The 17941-nt window shown below is 38.6% G+C and overlaps 1 protein-coding gene across 6 annotated transcripts in view; it reads left to right on the top strand.

Annotated features, from left to right (window-relative positions):
• The window catches only part of ECPAS (Ecm29 proteasome adaptor and scaffold), a 110025-nt gene that overhangs the window by 48988 nt on the left and 43096 nt on the right, over positions 1–17941 (top strand). For all 6 annotated transcript variants that reach the window (XR_011568196.1, XM_019966715.2, XM_070795274.1 and 3 more), the window contains 11 exons: positions 2159–2278; positions 8227–8312; positions 8544–8622; positions 10446–10495; positions 11495–11561; positions 11656–11778; positions 14147–14250; positions 14633–14756; positions 15956–16036; positions 17035–17260; positions 17690–17781. Coding sequence is in view for 5 of the 6 variants with exons in the window: in XM_019966715.2 (XP_019822274.1) it covers positions 2159–2278; positions 8227–8312; positions 8544–8622; positions 10446–10495; positions 11495–11561; positions 11656–11778; positions 14147–14250; positions 14633–14756; positions 15956–16036; positions 17035–17260; positions 17690–17781 (1152 nt within the window). In the remaining variant the exon portion in view is untranslated. The remainder of the gene's footprint in view (positions 1–2158; positions 2279–8226; positions 8313–8543; positions 8623–10445; positions 10496–11494; positions 11562–11655; positions 11779–14146; positions 14251–14632; positions 14757–15955; positions 16037–17034; positions 17261–17689; positions 17782–17941) is intronic.

Genomic DNA, 17941 nt, shown 5'->3' with positions numbered 1-17941 from the left:
CTTAATAACTTAAGTTCTTTTTTGTTCACTGTGTTTAGAAGTATTCCAAGTCTAAACCTAGACATACAAAATTATTTGTTTGCTTTCTAAACCATAAATAATTGTTTTAAAAATTGTATTAACTCCTGTTAGATTAAATTGAGTGTAATAGAGACTTCCCTGGCTGTCTAGTGGTTAAGACTCCCTGCTTCCACTGCAGGGGGCAGGGGTGTGATCCCTGATTGGCGAACTGAGATCCCTCATGCTGTGACACAGGCCTCCCCAACCCCCCAAGAAGAAAAAGTTGTGTATGATGTAGCAGAAAGAACAATGAGTTGGGAATTCTCACCCCACCCTGATTCTCCTCCTGAATGGATGCACATAAATGTTTTGGAGAGGAGAGATCTGGCTAATTGCACAACTTTTCTGGGCATCATGTTCTTCATGTAGAAGACCCACTAGGTCATTGGTTCCCAGAGTGTGGTCCATAGGTCACAGAGGGTCTTTAGAGGTTCACAAAGCTAAGACAGTTTTTGCCTTTTTTTTTCTGTGTTGAATTTTGCACTGATGGTGCAAAAGCAGTGATGTCTGTCACTGCTGGGACCTTAGCATGAATCAGAGCTGTGTCATTAAATAATTATTAGGAATCATTCTGTTCTTCACTGTCAGCACTCTTGGTTAAAAAGGAGAGAGGAAATAAAACTCAGCTTACGAATATCCTTGATGAAGCAGAAAAAGTTATTTTATATTAAGAGTAGAGAGACAAACTCTGGTTATTAAGATGGGTATTTGGCATGAATTTTCTCTTTTAAAATGAAAAAAATGAGGTTTCAAGAAAAACAGTTAACATGCTCTGTTGGCAATGGTGAAAGTTGAGCTTTTTAAGCAAAAATGAGAATTTTGGGAAATTTGTATTCATTGTGTTGAGCATGACAGTTTGTCAGTATTTACAGAGTTTTCTGATAAGATTGGTCATGATTGACATGTGATTTGTGTGTGTGCGGATGTTTTATAATGAAATATTTGCGTAACTCAGTGAGCCAATATTTTCCAAATGACCAGTGTTGTTACAGAAGCATATAAGGGTAAGGGAGCCATTTAATATAATTTAATAGAGTGGTGGAATTTAGTATACTGTAACAGAGTATGCAGAGGTTCCATTGATACATTTTCAAATCCACATGACAACCTTTAAGAAACTATTTTATATCAAGTTTGTGGAAGTTTGTGGGTGGTATCTGTATTTAGAATATCTGTAATTAAGAATATCTGTAATTACCTGAAAAACCTAATAAAATAATCACCATTTTTCCAGTTACATATCTCTGTGAAGCTGGTTTTATTTTTTTTAATATACTTAAACCAAAATAACATATCACAACAGATTAAATGCTGAAAAAGATACAGGAATCCAGCTTTCTTCTATGAAAGTGGATAGTGAAGAGATTCACAGAAAAAACAATACCACTCTCTCAGTGCAGTTTTTTATTTTGAAAAATGTAGTTTTTTTTTTTTTCCCCAGGATTTTTTTTTTTATTTCAACATATTTTCATTATAGAAAATTTAGCAAACACAGAAAAGCAATAAGAAAATTAAATTTTATCTGTAATCCCACCACCCAGGGCTAATAATTTTAACATGGTGTGTATCTCATTCCACTTTTTTCTATACATAAATATCACTATGTTGTATTTTTTTAAACATAATTGAGTTCTTGTAGTTCCACAAAGTTCTTTTATTATTTAAACAATGTTGCACACACTTTTCCATGTCATTGTGTTCTATAACATTTAATAGCTACATTGTGTTACATTTATTTTTTTTAAGTTGGTCTGTTGCTTTTATTTTTTTTTAAGTTTTCTTTTTTTTTAATTTATTTTATGAAAAATGTAGTTTTTAATTTGTCTTAAAAGTATGTTATTTATGAAAATATATCCTGGCTTTAATACTATTTTTAAGTGAATAAGTACTTAAAATTTTTTCAGTTTTAATTTCTAATATAGTGAATATTCATAGATATTCTAGTATAAAAGAAAGATCTTAGGAAGCTTCAGTAGTTTTTAAGAGTATAAAGGGATCTTGAAACAGAAGTTTTAGAGACCATTGATTTAGATGATCTCTCATGATTTCTTTCAATTGATAATAATTTCGAAGTGCTGAATTATAATGTTTTCAACAGGGAGCAGTTCTGAAGCCAGAGCTGAAAAGGGACCCAGTCAGCACAAGGGTCAAGTTAAAGATTGTCCCCCACCTTCTTCGTTCTAGACAAGCTGCCGAAACGTTCCCAGCTAACATTCAGGTAACTGATTTTTTTTCAGGAGAAGTACGACCTGTTTACAACTTTTATGTCTATGTAACTAGAGAAAGAACTGCATTAATGAATATTCCGGAGGTGGATTGATATGTATAACAAGATTAATGAGATTCTTTTTTCTCTCTCAAGTTTAGCTGTAGAAAATACTTAAAAATTTTTATTATAGAGACTTTCCTGGTGGTCCAGTGGTTGAGACTGTTTTCCAGTACAGGGGGTGCAGGTTCCATCCCTGGTCGGGGAGCTGAGATCCCACATGTCTTGGAGCCAAAAAACCAAAACGTAAAACAGAAGCAGTATTGTAACAAAATCTGTAAAGATTTTTTTTAAATGGTCCACATAAATATTAAAATTTTTTGATTATAGAATATATACTATAGAATATATAGAATATATATTATAGAATATATAGAATATATGGTTACCATTCACTCTAAATGTGTGGTGATAATCCCTTTCAAACTAGTGCTTTTCTGAGTGGTGTTTTTCCAAAAATGGTAGCAGCAGAAACTTGTTCACTAAAGTGGGATAATGAGTCATCCTTGCTCGGAGCCCCACATGTAGGCAGCGGCCACAGCCTCTGAGCTCTGCCGCCTCAGTATCTTCATCTCCCTAGGGCAGGTGCTGACGTTAATGGAGATCGTCACTTCTTGTTTTGCTTGTCACAGTTGTCTTCTTTGTTGCCCTGTCTTGCCCACAGCCAGTCTGTTTTCTGTGTTGCCACCAGAGTTATTTTTGCACTTGGAAATCTTTGTACTCTTTGGGTATGGGATATGAGCCCCTCCGCAAAAGCCCTTGCCTTTCATCCAAGTGATGTCCAGCTCTAGAGACAATTTGTTTGAGCATGGTTTTGTCATTAGTTACTCGCTTCTGATCTTAAATAGGGCTTCCCTGGTGGCTTAGTGGTAAAGAACCTACCTACCAATGTAGGAGAGGCGAGTTCGATGCCTCGGTTGGGAAGATCCCTTGGAGAAGGAAACGGCAACCCACTCCAGTGTTCTTGCCTGGGAAATCCCATGGACAGAGGAGCCTGGCTGGCTACAGTCCATGGGGTTGCAAAGAGTCAGACATGACTTAGTAACTATAAACAACAACAAATACAACTTTTCATCTTAAATAAACCTTAAGGTTTTTCCCCTGTTTTTCTTTAAACATTAAAAAAAAAATCTGTAGAATGGGTGTAATGATAGAAGTGTTGTAAAGACTTGAGTGAGATAGCTGATAGAAGATTTAGAGCATGCTGCTAGTTCTCATTCAGTGAGAAAGTTCTCAGTAGATGGTGGAAAGGCAGCAGTTATTTCCCACCTGGTCTCGTATCTCAGCACCCCTCGCCCTGTACCTTACGTACCAGCAAAGATCGTTGCTCTTAAGTGTGCCGTCGTCATGGCTCTGTTTCATAACTCCTGGTGTAGTGCCCCTCCCCCTGTAGCCTGGTAAACATCTACTCCGGTTTCAGGATTTTCTCTAGTGTGCCCCCTCCTATCTAGAATGTTCTTATTTCCTACCTCTCCTCCCTTTCAGTACCAAAGTAAGGACACACTCGTCTTGCTCACTGTATGTGTATGGTGGACATTGACTTCTCTCTTCATGTCTCTCCCTCTTAAGACTTATTTAAGTGGCTGCTTCCTCTTCCTAACTTCTGTCTTCATCTCTCTCCTTCTTAAGGCTTATTTGTTCTACTTCCTCCTTCTAGATGATACAACTTTTATTCCCAGTATCTGCTGTCCAATATTTAGTAGTAGTAGTGTCAGTCACTCAGTTGTGTCTGACTCTCTGCGACCCCATGAACTATAGCTCACCAGGCTCCTCTGTCCATGGTATTCTCCAGGCAAGGATACTGGAGTGGGTTGCTGTTTACTTCTCCAGGGGATCTTCCTGACCCAGGGATTGAACCTGGGTCTCCAGCATTGCAGGCAGGTTCTTTACCATCTGAGCTATAGGGAAGTCCTTGACTGATTTCAAATACTGTATTCTGTGTTTCCATAAACATAAAATAATCACAGAGCTTCTTCCATTTTGCTTACTAGGCACTGTTTTCCCTCATAGTGGCTTAATAATTTTGGTTCAGAAATGGTGGTGGTAGTAATGCTACATTATATAATAAGCAGGTAAAATTATGTGGCAGAATATTCATAGATCTCATGTAGGTGTACACTTTGTCAGTCAGTTCAGTTCAGTTGCTCAGTTGTGTCCGACTCTTTGTGAGCCCATGGACTGTAGCACACCAGGCTTCCCTGTTCATCACCAGCTCCTGGGGCTTGCTCAAACTCTAGTCGGTGATGCCATCTAACCATCTCATACTCTGTCATCCCCTTCTCCTCCCACCTTCAATCTTTCCAGGCATCAGGGTCTCTTCAAAAGAGTCAGTTCTTCCCATCAGGTGGCCAAAGGATTGTAGTTTCAGCTTCAGCATCAGTTCTTCCAATGAATATTCAGGACTGATTTCCTTTAGGATGTACTGGTTGGATCTCCTTGCAGTACAAGGGACTCTCAGGAGTTTTCTCCAACATCACAGTTCAAAAGCATCAGTTCTTTGGTGCTCAGCTTTCTTCACAGTCCAACTCTCACATCCATACATGACCACTGGAAAAACCATAGCTTTAACTAGATGGACCTTTGTTGGCAAAGTAATGTCACTGCTTTTTAATATGCTGTCTAGGTTGGTCATAACTTTTCTTCCAAGGAGCAAGTGTCTTTTAATTTTCTGGCTGCAGTCACCATCTGCAGTGATTTTGGAGCCCAAGAAAATAAAAGCCTGTCACTGTTTCCACTGTTTCCCCATCTATTTGCCATGAAGTGATGGGACTGGATGCCATAATTTTAGTTTTCTGAATATTGAGTTTTAAGCCAAAATTTTCACTCTCCTCTTTAACTTTCATGAAGAGGCTCTTTAGTTCTTCGCTTTCTATCATAAGGGTGGTGTCATCTGCATATCTGAGGTTAGTGATATTCCTTCCAAAAATCTTGAACCAGCTTGTGCTTCATCCAGCCCAGGATTTCACATGATGTACTATGCATAGAAGGTAAATAAGCAGGGTGAGAATATACAGCCTTGATGTACTCCTTTTCCAATTTGGAACCAGCCTTTTGTTCCATGTCCATTCTAATTGTTGCTTCTTGACCTGCATACAGATTTCTCAGGAGGCAGGTCTGGTGTTTTGGTATTTCCATCTCTTGAAGAATTTTCCAGTTCGTTGTGATCTACACAGTCAAAGGCTTTGGTGTAGTCAATAAAGCAGAAGTAGATGTTTTTCTGGAACTCTCTTGCTTTTTTGATGATCCAGTGCATGTTAGCAGTTGGATCTCTGCCTTTTCTAAATCCAGCTTGAACATCTGGAAGTTCATGGTTCATTTACTGTTGGAAGCCTGGCTTGGAAAATTTTGAGCATTTGCTAGTGTGTAAGATGAGTACAATTGTGCAGTGGTTTGAACATTCTTTGGCATTGCCTTTCTTTGGGATTGGAATGAAAACTGACCTTTTCCAGTCCTGTGGCCACTGCTGAGGTTTCCAAGTTTGCTGGCATATTGAGTGCAGTACTTTCACAGCATCATCTTTCAGGATTTGGAATAGCTCAACTGGAATTCCATCACCTCCACTAGCTTTGTTCGTAGTGATGCTTCCTAAGGCCCACTTGACTTCACATTCCAGGATATCTAGCTCTAGGTGAGTGATCACACCATTGTGATTATCTGGGTCGTGAAGATCTTTTTTGTACAGTTCTTCTGTGTATTCTTGCCACCTCTTTTTTTTTTTTTTTTTGGCCACCTCTTCTTAAAATCTACTTCTGTTAGGTCCATACCACTTCTGTCCTTTATTGTGCCCATCTTTGCATGGAATGTTCCCTTGGTATCTCTATTTTCTTGAAGAGATCTCTAGTGTTTCCCATTCTATTGTTTTCCTCTGTTTCTTTGCATTGATGGCTGAAGAAGGCTTTCTTATCTCTCCTTGCTATTCTTTGGAACTCTGCATTCAAATGGATATATCTTTCTTTTTCTCCTTTGCCTTTTGTGTCTTTTCTTTTCTCAGCTATTTGTAAGGCCTCCTCAGACAGCCATTTAGCCTTTTTGCATTTCTTTCTTGGGGGTGGTCTTGATCACTGCCTCCTGTACAGTGTCACAAACCTCCATCCATAGTTCTTCAGGCACCCTGTCTATCAGATCTAATCCCTTGAATTTATTTCTCAATTCCACTATATAATCATAAGGGATTTGATTTAGGTCATACCTGAATGGTCTACTGATTTTCCCTACTCTTCAATTTAAGTCTGAATTTGGCAAGAAGGAGTTCATGATCTGAGTCACAGTCAGCTCCCAGTCTTGTTTTTGCTGACTGTGTAGAGCTTCTCCATCTTTGGCTGCAAAGAATATAATCAGTCTGATTTTGGTGTTGACCGTCTGGTGATGTCCATGTGTAGAGTCTTCTCTTGTGTTGTTGGAAGAGGGTGTTTGCTATGACCAGTGCGTTCTCTTGCCAAAACTCTTAGCCTTTGCCCTGCTTCGTTTTGTACTCCAAGGCCAAATTTGCCTGTTACTTCAGGTATCTCTTGACTTCCTACTTTTGCATTCTAGTCCCCTATAATGAAAAGAACATCTTTTTTGTGTGTTAGTTCTAGAAGGTCTTGTAGGTCTTCATAGAACCGTTCAACTTCAGCTTCTTCAGCATTATTGGTTGGGGCATAGACTTGAATTATTGTGATTTTGAATGATTTGCCTTGGCAATGAACAGAGTTCATTCTCTCGTTTTTGAGATTGCATCCAAGTACTGCATTTCAGACTCTATTGTTGACTATGATGGCTACCCCATTTTTTCTAAGGAATTCTTGCCCATGGTAGTAGATGTAATGGTCATCTGAGTTAAATTCGCCCATTCCAGTCCATCGTAGCTCACTCATTCCTATAATGTTGATGCTCATTCTTACCATCTCCTGTTCAACCACTTCCAATTTGCCTTGATTCATGGACCTAACAACATTCCAGGTTCCTATGCAATATTGTTCTTTATAGCATTGAGCTTTACTTCCATCACCAGTCACATCCACAACTGGGTGGTGTTTTTGCTTTGGCTCCATTCCTTCATTCTTTCTGGAGTTACTTCTCCACTGATCTCCAGTAGCATATTGGGCACCTACCAACCTGGGGAGTTCATCTTCCAGTGTCTTGTCTTTTTGCCTTTTCATACTGTTTGGGGTTCTCAAGGCGAGAATACTGAAGTGGTTTGTCATTCCCTTCTCCAGTGTACCACGTTTTGTCAGAACTCTCCACCGTGACCCATCTGTCTTGGGTGGCCCCAGACAGCATGGCTCATAGTTTCATTGAGTTAGACAAGGCTGTGGTCCATGCGATCAGTTTGTGATCTTTTGTACTACACTTTGTTCTTCAAAATTAATGCAATCTCTTTCACACAAGTATTCTAGCTGACAGCTGTAGGAAGCCAACAAGTAGCTTCAATAAACCGTCTGGATAACAAACACAGTGGTTGATGGTTCAAGCCCGCGCTATTTGTGGGGCTACTGCTAGGAAGCAACACAGAGTTCATGCTGCAGTGGGCTACCACTCTTACACAGAGGACATCAGCAGATTAAATGATTTGGGAGGTATTAGTTTCTTAATTACATGTGAACTTATTTTGAAAACATGTCCTCTGCGTGAGAGTGGTGGCCCACTGCAGCATGAACTCTGTGTTGCTTCCTAGCGGTAGCCCCACAAATAGCGCAGGCTTGAACCATCAACCATTGTGTTTGTTATCCAGACTGTTAATTGAAGCTACTTGTTGGCTTCCTACGGCCATCAGCTAAAATACTTGGTGAAAGAGAACTGCATTAATTTTGAAGAACAAAGTGTAGTACAAAAGACCTACTGTTGAATCCTCAGTTGTGTTTGAAAATAATAAATTGCTGTTCTTCTTAATTGGTATTCTTGATGTTCTGTTTTCATAGGTGGTGTATGATGGACTCTTTGGTACAAATACAAATTCAAAATTAAGAACATTATCCCTGCAATTTGTGCATCACATTTGTGTAACGTAAGTTTCTTGCACTGTTCATAAAGTTTTCAAGCCAGTCGGAGCAATGTAGGGATGTAAGAGCATCTTACCTAGAAAGAAAATGTGTTTGCTTACCTTAAAATATGTCACATTTTGATAGATGATTTAAACTTATATCAGTTATGTCTCTGTTTTAAGTAATTATCTGAAACAATACTTAATTACGAGATTCTTACATCTTGCTTTGTGTATGTGTTGTTTTTTAACAAGCTGTCCAGAAATCAAGATTAAGCCATTAGGTCCAATGCTTTTGAATGGTCTCACCAAGCTAATCAATGAATATAAAGAAGTAAGTGACATGGTTTTTTTTTTTTTTAATTTTTGTTAATATTTTAGTTTTTAAATTCTGTTATAAACTTTCTTGGTCTGTATGTTGATACAGTTAAAGTTTGCTGTTGTTCCATCATTTCTTAACATTTTGAGGTGGTGTAAATTTCAGAAATTACCACCATCTTTTGCCCCTTTGTTGGGAAATAAGCATTAAAAATTGATATGGACCTTGAGGTGGTCTTATCATTTCTTTATGTAAAAAGGTACATTTTATTTTAGAAACTGTGCAAAAATGGAATGAAAAGAATTAGATTTTATTTTATGATTTATTTCCATATAGGTCTATTTGGATTTGCTTGTATTGAGAAACAGTGTTAATGCTAAGAGACTGAGATTTTATTGATTCAAAACTGTCAAAACATGCATTCAGTAAATTTTTGATTCCTTAAACTAAGTGGGATGAGGATTCCTTGGATTGTAGTTTTTCAAATCCTGTGTTTTCTTGCTGTATCACTCTTACCATTTCTAGTGTTCCAAGGGAATTGGCTAAAAAGAAAAAAGGTAAAGTTTTAAGAACTCTAGTTAATGTTCTTTTCCTAAGTCTCAGCTAAATATGAATGCATGTTTGCAGTAGTATAGTGGCCAGTATTTTGCCATTTGGAGTTAGAATTGAGTTTGAATCCTAGCTTTGTTCCTTTGTGAGTAACTTAAATTCTTCGGACCTCTGTTCTTTAGTAGAAGAATGAGGCTAATAGTATCATTTAATTGGATTATGGTGAAGATTAAATGATTATAGATGATTGTGAAGATTAAATGAGCTAATTTAGCACAGTGAAGGCGTGTTAGTGGATATTATTATTATTGAAAACTGTTCACTTGTTGTACAGCTGTGCTTTGGGGCAGTCCTAGGCCTGACTCTCCTGTCTTCTTCTGTTGAGTGAGCAGAGCTTGCATGATGCTTAAGGCCTTGGGAACCTTTCAGATTATTTTTATGGCATAGATACATGCTTTGGATGGCTGGTAGAAATAAAAATGCTTTGGGGCTTTTGGGGGAGAAACTATATATTTGAAACTAGACTAGAGTGGCCAGATAACCTACAGGGCTATAATTATCTTAACCTCCAGATGACACCTGCATGTCTTCCCAACAGATGAGCCCATAAGAGTGGCCATGTAGGTGTGTGAATCCTTTGTGAAGTGTATAAACTTCAGCTCACAGAAGTGCTGCTGTTTTCCGAGTAATGTCAGACTCCTGATTTTCATAAAGCAATGTAAAATTCTGTTTGTATCTTGAGTGGAACCCTCACTAACTCACCCAAATACTATGATTCCTTTAACTTTTTAAGGTGAAAGATATGAGAAGAAGCAATTTACTGTAGTGCAGATTTTTAGACAGTTGCTCTCCTGAGCCTGAAATTTGGGGTGAGAGAGGGTGGATCCTAGTCTGTTGGGAAGTGATTAATTTTCTAATAAGTTAAGCTGTCTTCCTAGTATGTTGGTGGTGAATTTTGGTATTTGCAGGTTACATAGTATTGAAAGGATCCTGAAGTTAGCATCAGTGAAGAGAACTTTTCTATGACCTTTGCATTTTCCTTTTGGAGTGAGTGGGGGATGGAAAGTTTTGTTTTGTTTTTTCTTTTAGTAGTCTGATGCATCCTGGGTTTGGACATTTTTATTTGTTTTGTTCAGATTCTGGTATCATGTAGTTAGGCACAGTGAGACCTAGGTTTAACGAGGAGTAAAACAATGCATTTCATTGCAGCAAAAAGGTTTTGCCGTTTACTGTGTTTTTGTTCTGTCTGCTTTTTTGTTCTTTTTTTTTTTTTTTTTCTTAATTTCAAGGACCCTAAGCTACTGTCTATGGCATATTCAGCTGTTGGAAAACTCTCCAGGTGAGTAAACTCCTCTTCAGTGAGAGATACCTTGTTGGTAAACTAAGAATTGTGGCATTTAATAATGGATGGACAGTAAATTTGTTATGATTCTGAAAGGAAATTATTTAATGGCCATAGGTTATTTAGAAGGATAATGATGTGAGACGTCTTAATTTATATTTCAAGATATGTTACCGTATTAAATGGCAGTATTGAAATGAGATTTTGAGCTGGATTGTGTCCTAACGTGCTAGTTTTCTTGTACCCTACATAGAGACATTTGATTGATCTTAAGTGTTCTTGTTACGACTTATTACTAGCATTTTTAATATCAATAATCAAGGGTTTTTCTAGTGATTCTCTTTTCTGATAGTGTTACGATTCTTGAGTTTCCAAAGGTGGATTTTTTTTTTTCTCCTTTGTTTAGTATGGTTTCCTGCACCCACTTCTTCCTGGTTCCCTCTTTCTTCACATATTTCAGAGCAGGGGTGAGAGGAGCAGCATCTTCAGTGGCCCAACCGCTGCCTGCACCCCTGCACAGGTTCTGCATTGGCCTGTGGAAGCTAGGTTGGGCTCTTCTGCACTGTGTAGGGAAGGAGTTTGGGGGCTCAGAAGACAGTCATTTCAGATCAACTGATACAGCACAACATTGTCAACAGACCTTGTCCTCTGTGTGCTGGCATGCAGTTGACAGAGCTTCTTGTCACCATAGCCTTAAATAGCATTTAGTCTCATCTCTTTTCTTTATTTCAAAATCAGAAATGTTAACTGAATGCATGGAATATTCTAGTGACACTATCTGGATAACACGTATATTAATCTAGAGTTACTTGGATTAGACAGTAGAATTAAATGTTGACTTTAAAACAATGTTTGGGTCTTTGGGGAGGTAACCAGTGGTGCTCACATGGCGCCCAGAGGTGAAGGTGCAAGTTTAGGAACATGTGTGTTTAGTTTTGTTCTTTTCTGCCTTATGGAAATGTTTTATAGTAATGATGGTCTCACGTTCTTTTGCAGTCGAATGCCACATTTATTCACTAAGGATATAGCTCTCGTGCAGCAGCTTTTTGAAGCCCTGTGTAAGGTAGGGAAACACCTGGCAAGTGTGTGCTTTCTGTTGGGATGCTCAGCTGGAAGCTCAACCGTGAAGGGAACACTGTTTTTATCATCTTTCACAGGAAGAGCCCGAGACGCGACTCGCTATTCAAGAAGCATTATCCATGATGGTTGGAGCTTACAGTACTTTGGAAGGCGCACAGCGGACTCTCATGGAGGCACTTGTGGCCTCGTATTTAATAAAGGTAGGTCCAACTGTGTGAACCACAATGGCTGGTAGTGTACACATTTTATATTTTTATGATCAAAATTTGAATTGCTTTTCTTCTTAATAATGAAGAGGAGTATTTGCTTTCCCTTGGACTGTGATTTATGATTTGTTTTTGTTTTTTTTTTTTGCCCCTGTAAAGTCTTTTATTGTCAGTCTTGCCTTTCAAACCAAGGTTTCTAGGCACAAACTAGGCATAGAAAATAGCTGTTTGAATGGAAAACTCTAATGTGATATGTTTTTAATTCTTCGTTATGGGAACATGATTTTAGAGAAGGAGTAGTGATATGCACAGAGGCCTTATGTTTAAAGCCTTCCTTGTTGGAGAACTGTTCTTAATGTCACGTTCTCCTGGTTGGAAGTGTTTTCTTTGAAGTGGTAGCTGAGCCCTACAGTCCCTTGGAGTGGAGTTCTGTAGGTAACATTGGGGGAGAAGAACAGAAAGAAAGACAGATTTTATGTATTAAAATGAGTCTGTAGGAAATAAGCCAGTACCATCATACATACTCTTCTTTCTTTTAGTCCTCTTCATCTGCCTGTTGTGGAAGTTTGTAAGAGAATTTTTAATATCTATGCTTATGTACACATAGTGTTAGTCACTTAGTCATGTCCAACTCTTTGTGACCCCATGGACTGTAACCCACCAGGCTCCTCAGTCCATGGGATTCTCCAAGTAAGAATACTGGAGTGGGTTGCCGTATCCTTCTTCAGAGGATCTTCCCAACCCGGGGATCAAACGCAGATCTCCCGCATCACAGGCAGACTTTTTACCGTCTGGGCCGCCAGGGAGCCCAGTACACATATGCACGTGTATAGATGTGATACATAATACACAGTATAAAATTGTATATTATGTGTTGCTTTAGTCAGTTTTTTGACCTCTATTTGTAGGAATAGAAAGAGAGGGAGATTAAAGAGGGGAAAATGTCAAATATTGGTGAGATTAATACGATTTGCATCTCACTGAATTTGGCTTCCATATTTATATTGAGGGAATTACTAAAGGTTCAGAAACGTGTCTGGCTTCTGTTGAAACAGAACAGGATAATTATGAACATTCAGGAATCTTATTATATAGAGAGTCCCATTGTTAAATGCTCTTGGTGTCCAGTGTACCTAGTTCATGGTCATATAACATGAGCAAAGTAGTATAGGCTTATTTGGAAGCTCATTAGAATCAAATACTTAAAACTCTTCATCAGTAACCTCATAAGAAAATGGAATGCTTGTGTAGTGCACATGGGTACTGGTTATACTTAAGCAGATCAAGTCACGTAACAATATTACCAAGTCATAGGTGATTTGGTTTGTTTTCCTAGACTCCATGTCAGGCAGCCAGACTGAGGGCTAAATCATACAGACTAGTCCTTAGTATATTGCCCTGTAAAGGGAATGCTGCAGAGGAAGAACACCTGGATGAATGAGGGAGCACATGTTTCTAAGCACCTCTCATCTCACTTATGTTGTGACTGGAGGATTGACCCAGGGGGAAGGTACATGAGAATAAAGCTTCAGCATCGTTAGACTCTACAGCTGCTTTTTCTGGTTGAACTTTGTATTTATAGATTGCAGTCTCAATCTGTATAAGTTAATTGGTTATAGGTGAAAGTGAAAGTTGCTCAGTCATGTCCGACTATTTGCAACCCCATGGACTATACAGTTCATGAAATTCTTCAGGCCAGAATACTGGAGTGGGTAGCCTTTCGCTTCTCCAGGGGATCTTCCCACCCCAGGGATTGAACTGGATTCTCCTGCATTGCAGGCGGATTCTTTACCAACGGAGCTATCAGGGAAGCCCCAATTGGATATATGAGCTGAGATTTTGCTTTGGAGTCATTTTTAATTTTAGAGCTAACCTGAAAGTGTTGGCGATATTTTACTTTAGATTTGTAGGGACTCCAAGTAGGCTCTGTTTGTGTTCCCTGCAAACTATATGAATTTCACTCATGTGACTGAGAGCTTGAGAGTTGAGGAAACAGAAGTGGTGGCCGGAAACTGCCCCTGTGACCTTGGTCCCATGGTCGGGCTGAGTATGGGCATCTACAGAGAGATTCTCTGATAGCGGTCTTGGTGGGGTTTCCTGCTTTACTTGGAAGATCCCCTTAGGACATAAAAGCACTTTTTAAATAATGCCTTTGTCCAGAGACTTTTAACGTGATTAAGGATCTCAACTAAAAAGATTTTTATTTATTTAGATATATTTATTGAAATATCAACTTAAATTTTGATTGTTTACAGTTAAAACTACTTACCTTGACTGGAATGAGTTGTTACTTGAATTTTTTTTTTTTTTTTTTTAATCTCTGTGTTATGTGTCTGTGTGTGTGTGTTTATGTGTCAAATAGCCTGAAGTTCAAGTTCGACAAGTGGCTGTGAAATTTGCCAGCACGGTGTTTCCCTCAGACCATATTCCTTCCAGATACTTGCTCTTGTTAGCTGCAGGAGACCCGTAAGTTTCAAAGGTGTTGATATGAACTTGGGTTTATTTCAAATTAAGTTGAAAATTGAATAAAATTTATGTTTTTCGTAGCATTAGTCTGTGGAATTTAGAAGCAGTGTATTAGAGTTAAAAATATGGCCCCCTTGACACAGCATGCACACCTGTAGTCATACCCTGTCTTGTTATTTCCTGTGGGTAAAATTCGAAGATGCAAGCCACGTGACTAATGAAAGTTCGAAAAAGAAGTGGTTGCTTCTCAAGTATTTTATGATTCTTTGCATGTAGCCAAGAATATACTTAAGACAGATGCCAGATAAATTGTTGCTCTTCGTCTTCATATGATCATTCTCCGGTTGGTGAAATTTATTTATCTTTCTTACCTTTTCGGAAGGCGGGAAGAAGTTCACGGAGAGGCACAACGAGTTTTAAGGTGTCTTCCTGGTAGAAACAGGAAAGACAGTGCTTCTAAGCAGATGCCATCTTTCCCAGAAATGGTATACTATATTCAAGAAAAGGTATGGTATTTACTTTCATATTATTAGTTTGAGTCATATAGTGAATGATGAAAATAAACATACTATTTTTTTTGGTGACACTTTGTAAAATGCTAATCGCTAAATGGTGAACAGTGGTAAAGTTTCTAACAATGTTAATATTTACAATAAGAGGGAGGTACAAGATGAGAAAAATATAAATCTCAAGTGTAATTAATCTGCCCAAATCTAAATTATTTAGTTTCTTTTATGCTCTTCAACATTTTGGCTGTGTTTAAAATTTTTCCCCTTGGCAAGACATGCTTAAAAATATTAACTCTTATTATTTTTGTGTTTATTTTTTAAGTCATGCCATGCAGCCTGTGGGATGTGGGATCTTAGTTCCCCTACCAGGGATTGAACCTTGGCCCTCAGCAGTGAGAGCATGGAATCCTAACCACTGGATTGCCAGGGAATTCCCCCAAATATATCTTTTTATTTTTAAGGGCATTATTTAAGGCAGTTTAAATTTAAGAGCACTTTAGGGAGCACTTCAGATTTTTGCCCCCTGTGTCCATGAGAGAACTTCATACCTGCTTTTTGCAAATCTCCTGTTTACTGGTAGATCAGACAGAGGCTTGGCAGTCACAACCCAGACCTGCCCGAGTTTTTACATGAATGTTTTTGTAAGTGTGCTGGGGGACAGCTTACTGCCTTCATCTCTGCTGGTGGTCTTCGCTTTTTGCGTAGACAGACATCTTACAGGTGCTGGAGGGCAGTTTGTGGCAACCATGGTTCTCTTCCCCATAGCACTGCCATAATTGGGGGCCAAAGGTGCTTTCATGCTAATATTTTTCTTCTACCTTCATTATTAATGAAAATAGCCGGCATTCAGTGCCCTGGTGCGACGGTGTCAGTAGATGCCCGGAGTAGGTTTATTCTTTTAATTTTTACTTCCTACTGTGTCATCTTTGGAGCTTTTTCTTTTTTTCCTTTCTTTTAATTAAAGTGTAGTTAATTTGTAGGTTTCTTCTTTTTTAAGAAGCCAGTCAAAAGGCAACACATCTGTCACTTAGGGTTTGAGGTCTGTGCACAATCAAGCATGAATAATGTAAAAATGTTTGACTAGAAAAAATAGTAGCAGACAATAACATAGCTAGAAATACAGTTATTTTTGAGTCAAGCAAAGGTACATGTGCTTTGTTTTTCAGTAACTGATTTGGGGGGTTTCTTTTTATTAGGCTTCCCATCGAATGAAAACACCAGCCAAGTACATGACTGGGACCACTGTCCTTCCATTTAACCCAGCAGCCTTTGGAGAGGTAGGACCGGGGTATATTTCTCTTTCGCTTTTACAGAACGTTCTTAAAGATAATGTCACAGTCAAAGAGATGTCTGTGAATTTTTTGTGTTCTAGGTAAAAACCCATACAGTGATGATATTGTTTTATATCAGATTGTTTATTAGGAAAAACAGTGCTTGATAATTGGTGTTGTTTTAGTTCACAGCAGAGTCAAGAAATATATTTATCTCAGTGAGATTCTCTTCATGAGAGACCTAGATACTTTACATTGAATGCTATTGGGAAGTCACAGCAAATTAGATTTGAATTTAAAGCCAACGATATATTGAGGTTATTTGGAGTATCTAGCTTTGGAGGTTGGAAGGTTAGGTTAATTTACCTCATTTACTAAGGAAAATTCTATTGTTTCAGTCATTGGCCTGAGATAAATGGCAAGAGATAATCTTGTTCACGGTGAGTGAGAATACTCACGATGGAATTGCTGCCAGTCCTGTTCTAGCTGTCAAGGAAAAGAGCTTCCAGAGGACTCCTGAGTAGCTAATTTGTATCAGAGGTTTTTAATGATGTCGTAGCTACTCTTCAGTAGATGATTTGAACCCATTTTCTCAAATTCTTATGCTGGTGGAGATTAAATTCAACTGGAGTTCCACAGGAATAGGTCATCGGCCCTGGGTTTCTGCCTAGTGTCTGTCTGTCTCTCTGTCATGAACACACACACATCTCTAAAAAAAATTATTTTCGTTATACCTGTTTTAGACTTTAAAAGTTGAGTGTGCATTTTAACTCCATTAAACTCTATTAAAAAGCACTCTTTGGATTATAAAAGCTGGTTATGTAAAATTATAGTTTTTTCAGTTCACATATTGAGTCATGTTTTCCAGCTACTGTGAGGATTATTGAATAGCTTTGTGAAGGATGGTGGGGGCATCAAAGCTGGGAACTGTCACTTTGAAGAACATCTCCCACCTTGATTTTTTTGAGAAGCTTATCTGGTGTCCTGCTTCCTTCCACCCGTAGATCGTCCTGTACTTGCGCATGTGCCTGGCTCACAGCGCGGGGGTGGTGCCTACCTCTCAGAGTTTAGCTGATATGCAAGACCACGCCCCAGCCATTGGACACTACATACGGACTTTAATGTCAGGCAGCCAGGCGACACCCTCCTCCTCATCTTCCAAGAGTGGGGAAACCAACCCTGTGCAGATCTACATTGGCCTGCTTCAGCAGCTGTTAGCAGGTGTTGGAGGTAGGAGGTCATGATGTCGAGGACGGATACTAAAGCACTTAAGCAAAAATCTTAATTTTAAACTCAGCTGACAATTTTCACCAAAATTATTTTCTCTCCTCTCTCCTATAACCGAACGTGAATCTTTCTTTTCTAAACTTGTCTAATTTCGGCTTTGATACACTATTTCTCTTTGCAGAAAGAAATGCTAACAATAGATAATACATTTTTACTTTGGAAGTGGGAGTAAAGAACAGGGCATCTTTTTATAGACAATAAGGCTGTAAATTTGCTGTATTGAGTCACATACTGTGTTCAGGTTAACGTTTGTTTTGTAAAACTGGGAAATGCCTCCTGAAGATGTAACCTTATGCTTTGAAGGAATTTAGTGATCCCTGTATGTATCACTTTTCTTGAAATTAAAATGCTTCTGAATTCCTTCTTATTTAGGTTTGCCAGTCATGTACTGTCTATTGGAAGCTGTCTCAGTGTATCCAGAAAAGTTGGCCACCAAATTTGTAGACAAAACTGAATGGATAAAGGTATATCCTTTGCCTGTGTGTTTCTTTTTGATTCTCTGTGTTTTAAACTTCAGTGTCATGATTTCGCCTTCCTACCAGGGTTCCTGTGACCTTTTTTGCCTTTAGGTCACTTTGAAAACTCTGATCATCAGACATTTCCTAGGAAGCTTGTAGGTCAGGT

The sequence above is a fragment of the Bos indicus genome, chromosome 8 (assembly GCF_029378745.1).
Source record: "Bos indicus isolate NIAB-ARS_2022 breed Sahiwal x Tharparkar chromosome 8, NIAB-ARS_B.indTharparkar_mat_pri_1.0, whole genome shotgun sequence".
In the NCBI taxonomy this organism is placed as follows: Eukaryota; Metazoa; Chordata; class Mammalia; order Artiodactyla; family Bovidae; genus Bos; species Bos indicus.
This window is presented reverse-complemented; position numbering and strand designations above follow the sequence as displayed.